General features: G+C 43.0%; 1 protein-coding gene and 1 pseudogene across 2 annotated transcripts; one reads left to right on the forward strand and one right to left on the reverse strand.

Annotated features, from left to right (window-relative positions):
* Positions 1-6,374: 6,374 nt before the first annotated feature.
* On the reverse strand, positions 6,375-12,914 carry LOC118394149 (U3 small nucleolar ribonucleoprotein protein MPP10-like; annotated as a pseudogene).
* Positions 12,915-12,923: 9 nt separating this feature from the next.
* Positions 12,924-16,405, forward strand: LOC118393788 (methylmalonyl-CoA epimerase, mitochondrial-like). 2 transcript variants are annotated; one of them, XM_035786851.2, is made up of 3 exons: positions 12,924-13,144; positions 13,423-13,766; positions 13,897-16,405. In XM_035786851.2, exons 1-3 carry the CDS (start codon positions 13,117-13,119, stop codon positions 14,047-14,049), a joined length of 525 nt encoding a protein of 174 aa, XP_035642744.1. In that variant the 5' UTR covers positions 12,924-13,116; the 3' UTR covers positions 14,050-16,405. The 2 variants fall into 2 exon arrangements, with proteins under 2 accessions (XP_035642744.1, XP_035642743.1); XM_035786850.2 differs by having other exon boundaries at positions 12,926-13,144; positions 13,417-13,766.
* The last annotated feature ends 1,190 nt before the right edge of the window (positions 16,406-17,595 follow it).

Genomic DNA, 17,595 nt, shown 5'->3' on the forward strand with positions numbered 1-17,595 from the left:
AAGGTGCTTTAGTGACAAAACGGATGGCACTGTGATAGACTGCATCCAGTTTGCTGAGTAGAGTGTTGGAAGCCATTTTGTAGATGACATCGCCGAAGTCGAGGATCGGTAGGATAGTCAGTTTTACTAGGGTAAGCTTGGCAGCGTGAGTGAAGGAGGCTTTGTTGCGGAATAGAAAGCCGACTCTGGATTTGATTTTTGATTGGAGATGTTTGATGTGAGTCTGGAAGGAGAGTTTGCAGTCTAGCCAGACACCTAGGTACTTATAGATGTCCACATATTCAAGGTTGGAACCATCCAGGGTGGTGATGCTAGTCGGGCATGCAGGTGCAGGCAGCGATCGGTTGAAAAGCATGCATTTGGTTTTACTCGCGTTTAAGAGCAGTTGGAGGCCACGGAAGGAGTGCTGTATGGCATTGAAGCTCGTTTGGAGGTTTGATAGCACAGTGTCCAATGACGGGCCGAAAGTATATAGAATGGTGTCGTCTGCGTAGAGGTGGATCAGGGAATCGCCCGCGGCAAGAGCAACATCATTGATATATACAGAGAAAAGAGTCGGCCCGAGAATTGAACCCTGTGGCACCCCCATAGAGACTGCCAGAGGACCGGACAGCATGCCCTCTGATTTGACACACTGAACTCTGTCTGCAAAGTAATTGGTGAACCAGGCAAGGCAGTCATCCGAAAAACCGAGGCTGTTGAGTCTGCCGATAAGAATTTGGTGATTGACAGAGTCGAAAGCCTTGGCGAGGTCGATGAAGACGGCTGCACAGTACTGTCTTTTATCGATGGCGGTTATGATATCATTTAGTACCTTGAGTGTGGCTGAGGTGCACCCGTGACCGGCTCGGAAACCAGATTGCACAGCGGAGAAGGTACGGTGGGATTCGAGATGGTCAGTGACCTGTTTGTTGACTTGGCTTTCGAAGACCTTAGATAGGCAGGGCAGGATGGATATAGGTCTATAGCAGTTTGGGTCCAGGGTGTCTCCTCCTTTGAAGAGGGGATGACTGCGGCAGCTTTCCAATCCTTGGGGATCTCAGACGATATGAAAGAGAGGTTGAACAGGCTGGTGATAGGGGTTGCGACAATGGCGGCAGATAGTTTCAGAAATAGCGGGTCCAGATTGTCAAGCCCAGCTGATTTGTACGGGTCCAGGTTTTGCAGCTCTTTCAGAACATCTGCTATCTGGATTTGGGTAAAGGAGAACCTGGAGAGGCTTGGGTGAGGAACTACGGGGGGCGGAGCTGTTGGCCGAGGTTGGAGTAGCCAGGCGGAAGGCATGGCCAGCCGTTGAGAAGTGCTTATTGAAGTTTTCGATAATCATGGATTTATCGGTGGAGACCGTGTTTCCTAGCCTCAGTGCAGTGGGCAGCTGAGAGGAGGTGCTCTTGTTCTCCATGGACTTCACAGTGTCCCAGAACTTTTTGGAGTTGGAGCTACAGGATGCAAACTTTTGCCTGAAGAAGCTGGCCTTAGCTTTCCTGACTGACTGCGTGTATTGGTTCCTGACTTCCCTGAACAGTTGCATATCACGGGGCTATTCGATGCTATTGCAGTCCGCCACAGGATGTTTTTGTGCTGGTCGAGGGCAGTCAGGTCTGGGGTGAACCAAGGGCTGTATCTGTTCTTGGTTCTGCATTTTTTGAACGGAGCATGCTTATCCAAAATGGTGAGGAAGTTACTTTTAAAGAATGACCAGGCATCCTCAACTGACGGGATGAGGTCAATGTCCTTCCAGGATACACGGGCCAGGTCGATTAGAAAGGCCTGCTCACAGAAGTGTTTTAGGGAGCGTTTGACAGTGATGAGGGGTGGTCGTTTGACTGCGGCTCCGTGGCGGATACAGGCGATGAGGCAGTGATCGCTGAGATCCTGGTTGAAGACAGCGGAGGTATATTTGGAGGGCCAGTTGGTCAGGATGACGTCTATGAGGGTGCCCTTGTTTACAGAGTTAGGGTTGTACCTGGTGGGTTCCTTGATGATTTGCGTGAGATTGAGGGCATCTAGCTTAGATTGTAGGACTGCCGGGGTGTTAAGCATATCCCAGTTTAGGTCACCTAACAGGACAAACTCTGAAGCTAGATGGGGGCGATCAATTCACAAATGGTGTCCAGGGCACAGCTGGGAGCTGACGGGGGTCGGTAGCAGGCGGCAACAGTGAGAGACTTGTTTCTGGAGAGAGTAATTTTCAAAATTAGTAGTTCAAACTGTTTGGGTATGGACCTGGAAAGTATGACATTACTTTGCAGGCTATCTCTGCAGTAGACTGCGACTCCGCCCCTTTGGCAGTTCTATCTTGACGGAAGATGTTATAGTTGGGTATGGAAATCTCTGAATTTTTGGTGGCCTTCCTGAGCCAGGATTCAGACACGGCAAGGACATCAGGGTTAGCAGAGTGTGCTAAAGCAGTGAGTAAAACAAACTTAGGGAGGAGGCTTCTGATGTTGACATGCATAAAACCAAGACTTTTTCGATCACAGAAGTCAACAAATGAGGGTACCTGGGGACATGCAGGGCCTGGGTTTACCTCCACATCACCCGCGGAACAGAGAAGGAGTAGTATGAGGGTGCGGCTAAAGGCTATCAAAACTGGTCGCCTAGAGCGTTGGGGGCAGAGGATAAGAGGAGCAGGTTTCTGGGCATGGTAGAATATATTCAGGGCATAATGCGCAGACAGGGGTATGGTGGGGTGCGGGTACAGCGGAGGTAAGCCCAGGCACTGGGTGATGATGAGAGAGGTTGTATCTCTGGACATGCTGGTTGTAATGGGTGAGGTCACCGCATGTGTGGGGGGTGGGACAAAGGAGGTAACAGGGGTATGCAGAGTGGATCTAGGGGCTCCATTGTGAACTAAAACAATGATAACTAACCTGAACAACAGTATACAAGGCATATTGACATTTGGGAGAGACATACAGCGAGGTATACAGTAATCACAGGTGTTGAATTGGGAAAGCTAGCTAAAAACAGTAGGCGAGGCTAATCAGCTAGCACAACAAACAGCAGGTAAAATGGCGTTGACTAGGCAACTGGGTCGACAGATAAAACAAACAAGCAGAATGGAGTACCGTGATTAATGGACAGTCCAGCGTGCGTCAGCTATGTAGCCAAGAGATCAGTGTCCAGGGGGCAGCGGTGGATGGGCAGGGAAGCTGGGCTGGCGAGTGTTATCCAGGTTTAGAAAAAAACTAACAATGACTAAATAGCTTGTAGCTAGTTAGCTGGTTAGCGTCTGGAGGTTCTTGAGTGTGTCATAAAAATAAAATAAAAATTAAAGGTGATAGCGATTCCGTATCACAGTGGGTGATGCAGGTTTCCGGAAGGTATAAACAAAAATAAAAATCAAAGAGAGATAGAAAGTAAATGGGTTCAGAGTGTTTAGAACGCAGTGAGCCAGATGGTTAGCAGGCCTGTGCTAACAAGCTAACAGTTCGTAGGCCCGGGCTAGACAAGCTAACCGTTAGCAGGCCGAATTAGCAAGCAGGGAGATAGCGAGGGCTAGAGAGCTAACCTTTGGGGGACGTCGCGATGGGGTGAGTCTGTTTATTCCTCTTCTTGCGGTGACATCGACAGACCGGTTGTGGGCCCGGGTAATTGTAGCCCAGGATTATGCTACAGGAGCTCTAATGCGCTGGGTGAGCTGGAGACACAGCGTTTCAGAAAGCTCGCGGGCCTTGGCCAGCAGATGGATCTTTGGCGATGTCGCAACGAAAAAGCCTGTTGAAACCACCTCGGACGATTATGTCGGCGGACCAGTCGTGATGGATCGGCGGGGCTCCGTGTCGGCAGTAAAGGGTCCAGGCCAATTGGCAAAAGAGGTATTGTTGGGCCTCTTCGGCTAGTCGGGAGATGGGCTTAGCTCAAGGCTAACTGTAGCTTGTTTTGGGACAGAGACGTTAGCCAGGAGTAGCCACTCGGATTGCAGCTAGCTAGTTGCGATGATCCGGTGTAAAGGTTCAGAGCTTGCGGTAGGAATCCGGAGATGTGGTAGAGAAAGAGCAGTCTGATATGCTCTGGGTTGATGTCGCGCTGGTGTCCTAGTTAGCTTTGAAGACCGCTAGCAATGGCTAACTGAGTAGTAGCTAGTTAGCTGGCTAGCTTCTGACGGTTCTAAAGTAAAGTATAGAAAAAGCAGATCCGTACCACATTGGGTGATGCGGGTTGCAGGAGAGTATATTCAGCTCTAGTTTGAAAGTGAGATTAAAATATGTACGAAATATATACAGAAAAAAAAACGAAGAAAACTATATTTACACTAGACAGGACGGGACAAGACAAAACACACGTCCGATTGCTACGCCATCTTGGATTTTACACCACTAGAAGGCGATAGTGGATTTGAGAGCCATGAACTAGATTTCAAAGAAATTAGACCCAATGCCATACATGTAAGTACGCTTGCTACATAGCCAGATATGCTTTGAGGAAGACGACCACAATATAGCTGGTCAAACTGCACTGAGTTTCAAAACTACACCCCACAGATCAACATTTTTAGATCAGAAAAGCCCTTTTAAATACTCACTCAAATGAAAATGAAGCTGCAAGTAGTAGTGTGAACCTTGAACAATAATCATTAATTGAATCAACTATTTAGCTAAATAATTATAGATGTTTTTGTCACATACACTGGATAGGTGCAACAAAATGTGTTTTTACAGCATGTGTCTACTCATTCCATGGAAGGCCAAGTATCTGCGGGGTTTCGCTCATGGATTAGTAAGGAACTCCCCTCACCTGTTAACTTTCACTGCTATGCGGATGACACACAGCTGTACATTTCAATGAAACATGGTGAAGCCCCAAAATTGCCCTTGCTATAAGCATGTGTTTCAGACAAACTTTCTACTTTTAAACTCGGACAAAACAGAGATGCTTGTTCTAGGTCCCAAGAAACAAAGAGATCTTCTGTTGAATCTGACAATTAATCTTAATGGTTGTACAGTCGTCTCAAATAAAACTGTGAAGGACCTTTTGAAGAACATATCAAGACCATTTCAAGGACAGCTTTTTTCCATCTACGTAACATTGCAAAAATCAGAAACTTTCAGTCCAAAAATGATGCAGAAAAATTAATCCGTGCTTTTGTCACTTCTAGGTTAGACTACTGCAATGCTCTACTTTCCGGCTACCCGGATAAAGCACTTAATAAACTTCAGTTGGTGCTAAATACGGCTGCTAGAATCCTGACTAGAACCCCAAAATTTGATCATATTACTCCAGTGCTAGCCTCTCTACACTGGCTTCCTGTCAAAGCGAGGGCTGATTTCAAGGTTTTACTGCTAACCTACAAAGCATTACATGGGCTTGATCCTACATATCTCTCTGATTTGGTCCTGCCGTACATACCTACACGTACGCTGCGGTCACAAGACGCAGGCCTCCTAATTGTCCCTAGAATTTCTAAGCAAACAGCTGGAGGCAGGGCTTTCTCCTAGAGCTCAATTTTTATGGAACGGTCTGACTACCCATGTCAGAGGCGCAAACTCGGTCTCAACCTTTAAGTCTTTACTGAAGACTCATCTCTTCAGTGGGTCATATGATTGAGTGTAGTCTGGCCGAGGAGTGGGAAGGTGAACGGAAAGGCTCTGGAGCAACGAACCGCCCTTGCTGTCTCTGCCTGGCCGGTTCCCCTCTTTCCACTGGGATTCTCTGCCTCTAACCCTATTACAGGGTCCCAGTCACTGGCTTATTGGGGCTCTCGAATGCCGTCCCTGGAAGGGGTGCGTCACCTGAGTGGGTTGATTCACTGATGTGGTCATCCTGTCTGGGTTGGCGCCCCCCCTTGGGTTGTGTCATGGCGGAGATCTTTGTGGGCTATACTCAGCCTTGTCTCAGGATGGTAAGTTGGTGGTTGAAGATATCCCTCTAGTGGTGTGTGGGCTGTGCTTTGGCAAAGTGGGTGGGGTTATATCCTTCCTGTTTGGCCCTGTCCGGGGGTGTCCTCGGATGGGGCCAGTGTCTCCTGACCCCTGCTGTCTCAGCCTCCAGTATTTATGCTGCAGTAGTTTATGTGTTGGGGGGCTAGGGTCAGTTTGTTATATCTGGAGTACTTCTCCTGTCCTATTCGGTGTCCTGTGTGAATCTAAGTGTGCGTTCTCTAATTCTCTCCTTCTTTCTCGCTCTCGGAGGACCTGAGCCCTAGGACCATGCCCCAGGACTACCTGACATGATGACTCCTTGCTGTCCCCAGTCCACCTGGCCGTGCTGCTGCTCCAGTTTCAACTGTTCTGCCTTATTATTATTATTCAACCATGCTGGTCATTTATGAACATTTGAACATCTTGGCCATGTTGTTATAATCTCCACCCGGCACAGCCAGAAGAGGACTGTGAATGTTAATCTAATTGGTCACATAAAGTCAGAATAAATTACAGCATGACAAGTTTTTTTATTTTGTATTATTATTGCAAATTACAAACTATCGACCACTGTTTAACAAATTGCAGCTTCATGTTTAAAAAAAATCTGTACCAAGAAATATGAATTATCATAACACATGCATCATAATAAATGCTACAACTTGAGTTTGCTGGCTGAGACTTTTTTGTGTTTCTTATTCTTGGAGCCCGGGTCCTTGGCTCCTTTGATCTGGCTCTTCACTTGGTCTTGTAGTTGGGAGAAGAAGGCGGAGGAGGAGCGGAGAGCTTTATCCTTTCCCTCATCCTTGAACAGAGAACAAATTTTAAAATATATTTTTTAAGAAACTATTTGCAACTGTGACAGACAGCTGAATCCTATTTATTGTAATAAATACAAATGAAAATGTGTGGAGAACACAATGGCCCTATCAGTCTATATTGATCACAAAGAAATATAATGGAGGTGCTTGCATTTGAAAGACAAGGTTAACTAAATATAAAAATGAGACATGAAGAGAACAAGAAAACACTGACCTTTAATAATGTTGCTTTGCCTCCCTTTGTGAGTTTCTTGAGGTTTTCTGCCACCTCTGCCTTTGATTGTTTCTTATTCTCTCCAGTTCTGTCCTTCAGTTTCCGTCTCTTCTCCTTCATCTTGATGCTCTTCACCTTCTTCTTCTTGCGTCTCTCTCGTTTCTTGTCTGTGGAGGTCTTTTCAGAGTCAACCAGCACGTCGCCAGCCTTGTTCTTCTCTTAAGATCAGAAAGGAAATAGTGTAACCCTGTCCTCAGAATAATCTACTAAAAGGCTAATATGGTAGACAACACAGAAGTACATTGGTTGACTTCAACACTTGAATGCTTTTGTACGCGTCAGTGTACTCTACTAGAATATGATTTCTCATAACATTAAACATATTGGAAAGGGATGTATGACTAACCTTGACTTCCTCTGGAGCCAATAGTGGCATTACTAGCACAACTTCCTCCATAGCAATAGAAGGCAAATTGGAGACAACTTTCACTTCAGGAACAGGCTGCAGGACACAAAGAAAAGGTAAAACATATCAATATGGTGTAAAAAGCGTTTCCATTTGTACACAATCCTTCATTATAAACGGGGTTCTTCAAACCCTGATTGTCTGAAAGCTCTTGTATAGCACTGTATACCACAGGTATGAAAAAACATGTATTTTCTAGGCACTCCACGTTGCGTCGTGCTTAACAGCCCTTAGCCATGGTATATTGGCAATATACCACACCCCCTCGTGCCTTATTGCTTGAATATACCATATTTAAAAGACAAGCATAAATTATGGTTGTCATGCAAATGCTACAGTGTTTAATTTATTAGGATCCCCATTAGCTACTCTACATGCAGCAGCTACTCTTCCTGAGGTCCACATAAAACGTACAAATACATGACAAAGTACAGAACAGTAATAGACAAGAACACAAGACATTAATTCTTCTTTTTATTTATAAGTTACATATAGGAAAGACACAGAGACAACAAAAATACTACTTATACACTATTCATATATACGGTACAGTTCAATTAGATCTTTAGAAAGAGGAGCAGTGCTGTGATACAAGATGATGTTTTAAAGCTAAACTTGCTTTTTGCCTGTGTAACCTCTGGTGGCAGAGCGTTCCACAATGACATAGCTCTATACATAACTGGGTGACACAATAAATCTGTTTTTGGTTTGGGTACCATGAAGAAACCCATAGTGGAGTTTCATGCATGTCTGTTTGAAGTCTATGCAAATAGATTATACAAAAGGTTAGGCATTGTCAACACACAACTGTTTCTTAAAAAGACTACAAGAGAAGTAGTCCATTTCTCCTCAACCGTTAACCATGAAAGACTATCATGTTGCTGATGTTAGTTCTGTGTGTGCAGTTAAGGGTAAGGCCTGCTGCTTTGTTTTGAGCCAGCTGCAGCTTTGCAGTATCCAGGGCACATGGAAACATTGACAGGAAAACTCACCAGTTTGGGTGTGAAGTGGAAGTTAGAGAGAGCGTCAAGTTTAAGGAATAGAGAATCCACAAGCTTTTGAATTTCTTCGTCCTGTGTCTTCTGCTGAAATACAAGGGAAATAGATATAAATATTATAAATAATTCATTCAACAAACAAAAAATGTATTAATTGCAATATAGAGAAAAGCCAAGTATGTTCACACTAAAATATAATGGAATAACTACCTGATTCTGCTTGAGGTACTCTTGCTCATAAACCTCTGCAAGGCTCAGCTTGCTCTTCTCATGGTCCAGAGTCAGCCTCTTCTTGTACTCAAATACCTCTTCCGTAGGCTTCTCCTTGCACACCACATCATCCCACACCTTGGAAAAAAATACAAGTCAGAAAATAAAATTGCCTTTGAAATGTCCCAATGTGGTTACATCGGAAAGAAATAGAACAATACTTGTTCGACCCATTTACTCACAATGAGACGATGATGACATATTCAGCTGGACTCAACTGAAAATAGTTGTTCAGTTTGTTGTCAAGATTGAGTTGTCTCTAGAGACGGGTTAGCTGACAACGTCACGAAAACGATGCACGCGATTAAGTGGTGCAGACGTTGGTGTGTTGTTGTGATTCTGAATGGCCAGATACAGTAGTTATCAACAATGACAAGAAGCTGCCATGTGGGGAATCATAGGTGACTCTTTTCAGCTAGTTTCATCTTATTCTCGATACTATGTCTTGTTTTGAGGTGTTTTCACTGATGTCTAAGCTAAAATGTCTCAAATTCACTAGCTAGCTAACCAACAACTATAACGATGTACTTGAAAGACAATTCTCATTGTGAAAATGTATGTTTTCAATAAACATTGGCGACTAAATATAGTTTACATCTAAGCCAACCCAGTCTGTTTTGCCCCATAGATGAGCATGCATCGTTTTTGTTGCTAAACAACCGACCCGTCTAGACACTGACCTGGTCTTTAATCCTCTGCTTGATGATGTCTTCCAGCTGCAAAGTGGTTTCCTCTGTTACAGCAGGGGCTGAGAGAAAACATAGCAAATGTTACCTGACTGAACAAGCACCCTCTCCGACACACAAACTTGCAGTAAGTAAAATACTAAACCTTCTCCAATGGGACTGACAGCTTAAACTGAACAGACTGACAAGCATGTGGTACGTACCCATCCTGGTGGCAGAGTCAAATGCCACATCCACCTCAAGAAGGCTGTTCTCTGGACGAGTCTGAGCAGACACATCTCCTGTTAGTTGCCATGGCTTTTCTCCCATGGCAGCCTTTTCAAAATCCTGGATCTTTTCAGCCATCTGTGTAAGGTAAGAATTTAGTTTCATTAGTCTGCTACATAAAGTTATATATACGGCAGATGAAAAAAAAGTCAATGAAATGACACCCAACCTAATTTAGATATTCTAAAACAGCCCTCGAGGAAAAGCTTGCTTTTGTCTTGTCGTTTCTCAAAGGATCATTTGGATTCAGGTTTTGTTGCATTTTGAGACTTTCCTCCAAAGATGTCCGCCATGTCTTCTCCCTCACTGTCATCACTTTCTGCAGGTAGGTTAAAGGTCACCCGTCATCCTCAACAAAGTCCCTAAAACAGCAAAGGAACAAACAACTCTTATCTTAAGTACAAAATAAATATCCCTGCCCTATATTCCCTATTAATGCAATTCCAACCCTGACATTCACATGAGATTCCTGCATCAGCCACTTACTAATTTTCTTCTTCATCATCATCTTCTTGCAGTCCATCCATACTGATTGGTCAGCTGTTTGCACAGGATCATCATCCACAGCATCAAAGAAGTCTTTGTACTTCAGATTCCTGGAACTTTTCAGCTACAGAAAGAGCATAATACATTAATAGGAATTCAGTGTGTTTGTCTACAATAATGACCAGAAACACCACCAAACACAAGTAGCTGAATAGTAGCTAGGTCTGGCAGAGAGAAAAACTATATGATACATACTGTGCTTGTTTTTTTTTTGGAAGATACATCTTCACTGAAGAGGTCTACGCCATCATCTTCATCCCCAGAAGGCAAGTCCTGGAAGTAGTCTACATCACCATCCCCCTCCTTCCCCTCCCTTCTGTCCATATCATCCAGAAAGGACTCCATCTCTGAGAGCTTGAAGAACTGGTCATCAACCTCTGATGGAGGACCCAGTGATTTGACTCTCTCCCTGCTGAGCATTTCTTCTGTTGAGCTTGTTTTTCTAATGCGTCCACATCAAAATCTATATCAGAGTCCTCGTCTGTGTTATCCCTTCTCAAGGCATCCATAGCAGTTTTAAGCATGGGTGGTTCTTCTCCTTGCCAATCTTCATCTTCCAAATCTCCATCTCTCATCTCCTCTTCTATTTCTTCACTAAGTGAACACTATACACAAAGAAAAAATACAAAAAGCAATTGTTGTAACAGTATTCTTCAAGTAGTAGTGGTTAATAACGTTAACAGTCTTCTTCAACCAACCCTGGTCTTGAAAACCACAGGGCGTGCAGGGTTTTGTTCTATCCCAGTACCCACACTAATCAAGGGTAGCTAAATTACTAGAATCAAGTGAATCGGTGCTGCTGGGCTATCTTTAAGAATATTTGATGATGTGTTCGAGCTAACCAAACAGGGAATGCTTGCAGATGGTTGCTTGCTCCAACACCATCATTAAGTTTGCAGATGACACAACAGTGGTAGGCCTGATCACCGACAACGATGAGACAGCCTATAGGAAGGAGGTCAGAGACCTAGCCGGGTGGTGCCAGAATAACAACCTATCCCTCAACATAACCAAGACTAAGGAGATGATTGTGGACTACAGGAAAAGGAGCACCGAGCACACCCCCATTCTCATCGACGGGGCTGTACTGGAGCAGGTTGAGAGCTTCAAGTTCCTTGGTGTCCACAACAACGAACTAGAATGGTCCAAACACACCAAGACAGTCGTGAAGAGGGCACTACAAAGCCTATTCCCCCTCAGGAAACTAAAAAGATTTGGCATGGGTCCTGAGATCCTCAAAAGGTTCTACAGCTGCAACATCGAGAGCATCCTGACCGATTGCATCACTGCCTGATACGGCAATTGCTCAGGCTCCGACCGCAAGGCACTACAGAGGTTAGTGCGTACGGCCCAGTACATCACTGGGGCAAAGCTGCCTGCTATCCAGGACCTCTACACCAGGTGGTGTCAGAGGAAGGCCCTAAAAATTGTCAAAGACCCCAGCCACCCCAGTCATAGACTGTTCTCCCTACTAGCGCATGGCAAGCGGTACCGGAGTGCCACGTCTAGGACAAAAAGGCTTCTCAACAGTTTTTACCCCCAAGCCATAAGACTCCTGAACAGGTAACCAAATGGTTACCCAGACTGTTTGCATTGTGTGCCCCCAACCTCTCTTTTACGCTGCTGATACTCTCTGTTTATCATATATGCATAGTCACTTTAACTATACATTAATGTACATACTACCTCAATTGGCCCGACCAACCAGAGCTCCCGCACATTGGCTAACCGGGCTATCTGCATTGTGTCCCACCACCCCCTCTTTTTATGCTACTGCTACTCTCTGTTCTTCATATATGCAAATTCACTTTAACCATACCTACATGTACATACTACCTCAATAAGCCTGACTAACCGGTGTGTGTATATAGCCTTGCTATTGTTATTTTCAAATGATTTTTTACCGTTGTTTTTTTTTCTTTACTTACTTACCTACACACACACACACACACACACCTTTTTCCCCCTGCACTATTGGTTAGAGCCTGTAAGTAAGCATTTCACTGTAAGGTCTACCTTCACCTGTCGCCAGCAGCATACCACCCTGCATACCACTGCTGGCTTGCTTCTGAAGCTAAGCAGGGTTGGTCCTGGTCAGTTCCTGGATTGGAGACCAGATGCTGCTGGAAGTGGTGTTGGAGGGCAAGTAGGAGGCACTTTCCTCTGGTCTAAAAAAATATCCCAATGCCCCTGGGCAGTGATTGGGGACACTGCCCTGTGTAGGGTGCCATCTTTCGGATGGGACGTTAAATGGGTGTCCTGACTCTCTGAGGTCATTAAAGATCCCATGGCACTTATCGTAGAACCCCGGTGTCCTGGCTAAATTCCCAATCTGTCCCTCAAACCATCACGGTCACCTAATAATCCCCAGTTTACAATTGGCTCATTAATTCCCCTCTTCTCCCCTGTAACTATTCCCCAGGTCGTTGCTGCAAATGAGAACGTGTTCCCGGTCAATTTACCTGGTAAAATAACGGATAAATAAATAAAATAAAAACTATTCGGCACACGAATAGTGTCAAATAAACGTTGGTTTGATAGATGCTAGATAGCCTTAGCATTGTGTAACGATGGCAGCAAGTGAATTAATTGATTTTAAGTTAAACATATCGAGATATTATTATAGAAATGTTGCACTTACATAAGAACACGTTCTGGATGTGCAGTTCTTTATGTTGAGTAGCTTTAAACAGCCCTCCAATGTGTTACCTATGTCCCCGGTAGCCATCGTTTTTGCTCACATGGGAACATGTGTATAACAAGAAAATATTCTACCCCCGGAAACAATCTCTGTTGTGCTATGAAGTTCCGGATAGCAGGTCAGGTTTAGACGTAGCTAGCTGGATAGACAACATTAATATCCCAAATAACTGTATTTACAATGGCAATGTACGGGGTTTAATTGAAAAGCAATATACGTGTATCCCCATTGTCTTGACATTCAAAGCCATTCGCTATCCTACGTTGCACGAATCTTCGAAAATATGGCGGCGTCGGTGTTGAAGGTTGCACGTACGTATAGATAGCTATCTGTTGTTGTTAGCCATCTTGCAGCTGATAAATATTGTTTCACATGTAAGAAACAGTCTCTTTAGACCTTTATCTCGGGCTACAAAACAAAGTCAGCTAAATCCAACGTTGTTAGTGCAGAATTACTTTTAGCAAGTGTTTCCTGTTGCTAGCTACTTGACTTATCCAGGTAGCATTTTCAATCAAATACGATTCGTACTCATCAAAAAACTGTATGGCATAGTATGGCTGAACTAAATAATGTATTTATTTAGTTACAGGTCTCTCAAAATGTGTTCGTCACACTTGTTCTCCAATGCTGAGGACAATTTCAAACTCAACACCATTCTGCCAAGGTATTCCAGGATCTGTATGGAAACTGGGAAGGCTAAATCACATCGCTATAGCTGTGCCAGACATGGAGAAAGCCACTGCTCTTTACAGAGATGTACTGGGGGCTCAGGTCAGCGATAAAGTTCCCCTTCCTGAACATGGAGTCTACACTGTCTTTGTGGAGCTGGGTAACACCAAGCTGGAACTGCTGCACCCACTCGGGGACAAGAGCCCCATTGCAGGCTTCCTACAGAAGAACACATCTGGTGGGATGCACCATATCTGCATTGAGGTGAGTCAGTCTTAGCAATGCTGCATATGCTGTTCAGCCCACATGAATGGGTTGTGTTCACTCTCTCTATCCTTGTCCCCTCATCTGTTCTCTAATCTAAACATATTGTATGTTATTTTTGTGATTTCAGGTTGATGATATCAATGCAGCGATAGTGGATCTGAAGGCTAGGAACATTAGAACCCTGTCAGCTAAACCACGGATAGGCGCTCATGGGAAACCTGTCATGTTCCTCCACCCAAAAGACTGTGATGGTGTACTTGTGGAACTGGAGCAAGCTTGAATACCCACAGGTCTCATAAACTCTGTAGTTCACAATTAGCCGGTTTGAAAATGGATTTATTATTGTGCTTTTTCCACAAGTAATAATGATAGCAAAGGTAACATTTTTTATATGTATAATAGCAGGGCATTGATCTATGAAATATAATATATACACTACTGGTCAAAGGTTTTAGAACACCTACTTATTCAAGGGTTTTTCTTTATACTATTTTCTACATTGTAGAATAATAGTGAGAAGACATCAAAACTATGAAATAACACATGGAATCATGTAGTAACAAAAAAAGTGTTAAACAAATCAAAATATATATAAAAATAGCCGCTCTTTGCCTTGATGACAGCTTTGCACACTCTTGGCATTCTCTCAACCAGCTTCACCTGGAATGCTTTTCCAACAGTCTTGGAAGGAGTTACCACATATTGCTGAGCACTTGTTGGCTGCTTTTCCTTCACTCTGCTGTTCGACTCATCCCAAACCATCTCAATTTGGTTGAGGTAGGGGATTCTGGAGGCCAGGTCATCTGATGCAACACTCCATCACTCTCCTTCTTGTTATATTAGCCCTTATACATCCTGGAGGTGTGTTGAGTCATTTTCCTGTTGGAAAAACAAATGATACTCTCACTAAGCCCACACCAGATGTGATGTTGTATTGTGGTAGCCATGCTGGTTAATTTGAAATAAATCACAGTGTCACCAGCAAAGCACCCCCACACTGTAACACCTCCTCCTCCATGCTTTACTGTGGGAAATACACATGCAGAGATCATCCGTTCACCCACACCGCATCTCACAAAGACATGGCGGTTGGAACCAAAAATCTCCAATTTGGACTCGAGACCAAAGGACAAATTTCCACCGGTCTAATGTCCGTTGCTCTGGTTTTTTGGTCACCCCAAAAGGTGACTGGGTGTAAGATGATCTTCTTGGTGTCCTTTAGTAGTGGTTTCTTTGCAGCAATTCGACCATGAAGGCCTAATTCACACAGTCTCCTCTGAACAGTTGATGTTGAGATGTCTGTTACTTCAACTCTGAAGCATTTCTTTGAGCTGCAATTTCTGAGGCTGGTAACTTTAATGAACTTATCCTTATCCTATCTTCTCTATACCACCCTACCTTGTCACAACACAACTGATTGGCTCAAACGCTTTAAGAAGGAAAGAAATTCCACAAATTAACTTTTATGAAGGAACACTTGTTAATTGAAATGCATTTGAGTGCATAAAATATAGTTTGATTTGTTTAACACTTTTTGTAGTTACTACATGATTCCATATGTGTTAGTTCATAGTTTTGATGTCTTCAGTATTATTCTATAATATAGAAAATAGTCAAAAATAAAGAAAAACCCTTGAATGAATAAGTGTTCTGAAACTTTTGACCGGTAGTGTATTGGTTTGTTTTCCTTTAAAATAAAAAAAAAGCTTTATCTGCCTTAAAACTAAGTTTCTATTTGCCTCTGCTGTGAATAAATTCTATGATCAACTCTAAGCACTTATGGTGAGGAAATTCACATGTATTAATTCATTTTCACGTGTAGATAGATAAATGTTTTTATGTGAAACAACTCTTATTTTCACACGGATTTAAACAGAGTTGCTGTGGAAATATTTATTTGGAGCGAATTCAATAATTATGCACCTTTCAGCTGGCTCTCAGAGGAATGCTCTCTCATTGTGAAGAAAAGCAAAATGGCCTTTTGATTTGCAACTTCTGGAAACCTAATTTGAACTTGCTATGCAACAGGACAAATGTCTTAATATAAAAATGTATGAACTGATAAGCATATTGAGTGTAATAAGGTTGTTTCAGTGTACTAAAAGCATTTACGCTTAATTGCATGAACATTTTAAGAAGCCTGTCCAGTCTTATCTTTAGTGTTGCAGCAGGCTTTTCTTATTTCCTCAATGCCGTAGTTCTCCAGGCTGTTAGGAATTGGAGTGAAGAAATGCAAAAGGAACCTCTTCACAGTTTCCGCATGAATATCAATTCATAGCCCTCAGCATATATTCCTAATTACATTAGTCAGGCTCTTGTTTTGGAACTACATTTCAGGCAATGTGTTTTATGTTGTTGACTTTCTGTGGTGTTAAACATGTAATAGTTTAATTTGATGTGAAATACGCACATTCAGTAGCTTTGCCAATAATTTGTCACCAGTCTGGTGCCTAGAACAACTTATCTTCTGCAGCAGAGGTAACTCTGGGTCTTCCTTTCCTGTGGCGGTCTTTACAAGAGCCAACTTCATCATAGCGCTTGATGGTTTCTGCAATTGCACTTGAAGAAACTTTCGAAGTTCCTGAAATGTCCCTTATTGACTGATCTTCATGTCTTAAAGTAATGATGGACTGTCATTTCTCTTTGCTTATTTGAGCTGTTCTTGCCATAATATAGACTTGGTCTTTTACCAAATAAGGCTTTTTTCTGTATACCCCCCACCCTGTCACAACACAACTGACTGACTCAAATGCAGTAAGAAGGAAAGAAATTCCACAAATTAACTTTTAAGAATGCACACCTGTTAATTGAAATGCAATCCAGGTGACTACCTCATGAAGCTGGTTGTGAATGCCAAGAGTGTGCAAAGCAGGCTATTTGAGGAATCTGAAATATAAAATATATTTTGATTGAACACTTTTTTCCCCCCAAATGTGTTATTTCATAGTTTTGATGTCTTTACTATTATTCTACAATGTATAAAGAAAACCCCTTGAATAAGTAGGTGTTCTAAAACTTTTGACTGGTGGTGTATCTTGGTTACATAAGTATTCAACCCTCTGACACAGATAACAGCTGTGAGTCCTTCTGGGTAAGTCTCCAAGAGCTTTGTTCACCTGGATTGTACAATATTTGCACATTATTCTTTAAAAGAGGATTCAAGCTCTGTCAAGATGTTTTCATGTCTTGCCATAGATTTTCAATACGATTTTTAAGTCAACTATAACTGGTCCACTCGGGAACATTCAATGTTGTCTTGGTAAGCAACTCCAGTGTATATTTGGTCTTGTGTTTTACATTGTCCTGTTGAATGGTGAATGTGTCACCCAGTGTCTGTTGGAAAGCAGATTGAATCAGGTTTCCCTCTAGGATTTTGCCTGTGCTTAGCTCTATTCCATTTCTTTTTATTTAAAAAAAACTGTAGTCCTTGTCGATGCCACCACCATGCTTGAAAATATTAAGTCGTACTCAGTTGTGTTTAGATTTTCCCCAAACATAACGCTTTGTATTCAAGATAAAGCATTCCTTCTTTTCTCTCTATCAATTAGGTTAATTTTGTGGAGTAACTACAATGTTGTGGTTCATCCTCAGTTTTCTCCTATCACAGACATATAAGTTTGTAACTGTTTTAAAGTCACCATTGGCCACATGGTGAAATCCCTCTCAGGCAACTGAGTTAGGAAGGACTCCTGTATCTTTGTAGTGACTGGGTGCATTGATACGCCATCCAATTGTATAATTAATCACTTCACCATGCTCATCTGCCAATGGGTGCACTTCTTTGCGAAGCATTGGAAAATCTCCCTGCTCTTTGTGGTTGAATCTG

This window comes from Oncorhynchus keta, chromosome 14 (genome assembly GCF_023373465.1).
Source record: "Oncorhynchus keta strain PuntledgeMale-10-30-2019 chromosome 14, Oket_V2, whole genome shotgun sequence".
In the NCBI taxonomy this organism is placed as follows: Eukaryota; Metazoa; Chordata; class Actinopteri; order Salmoniformes; family Salmonidae; genus Oncorhynchus; species Oncorhynchus keta.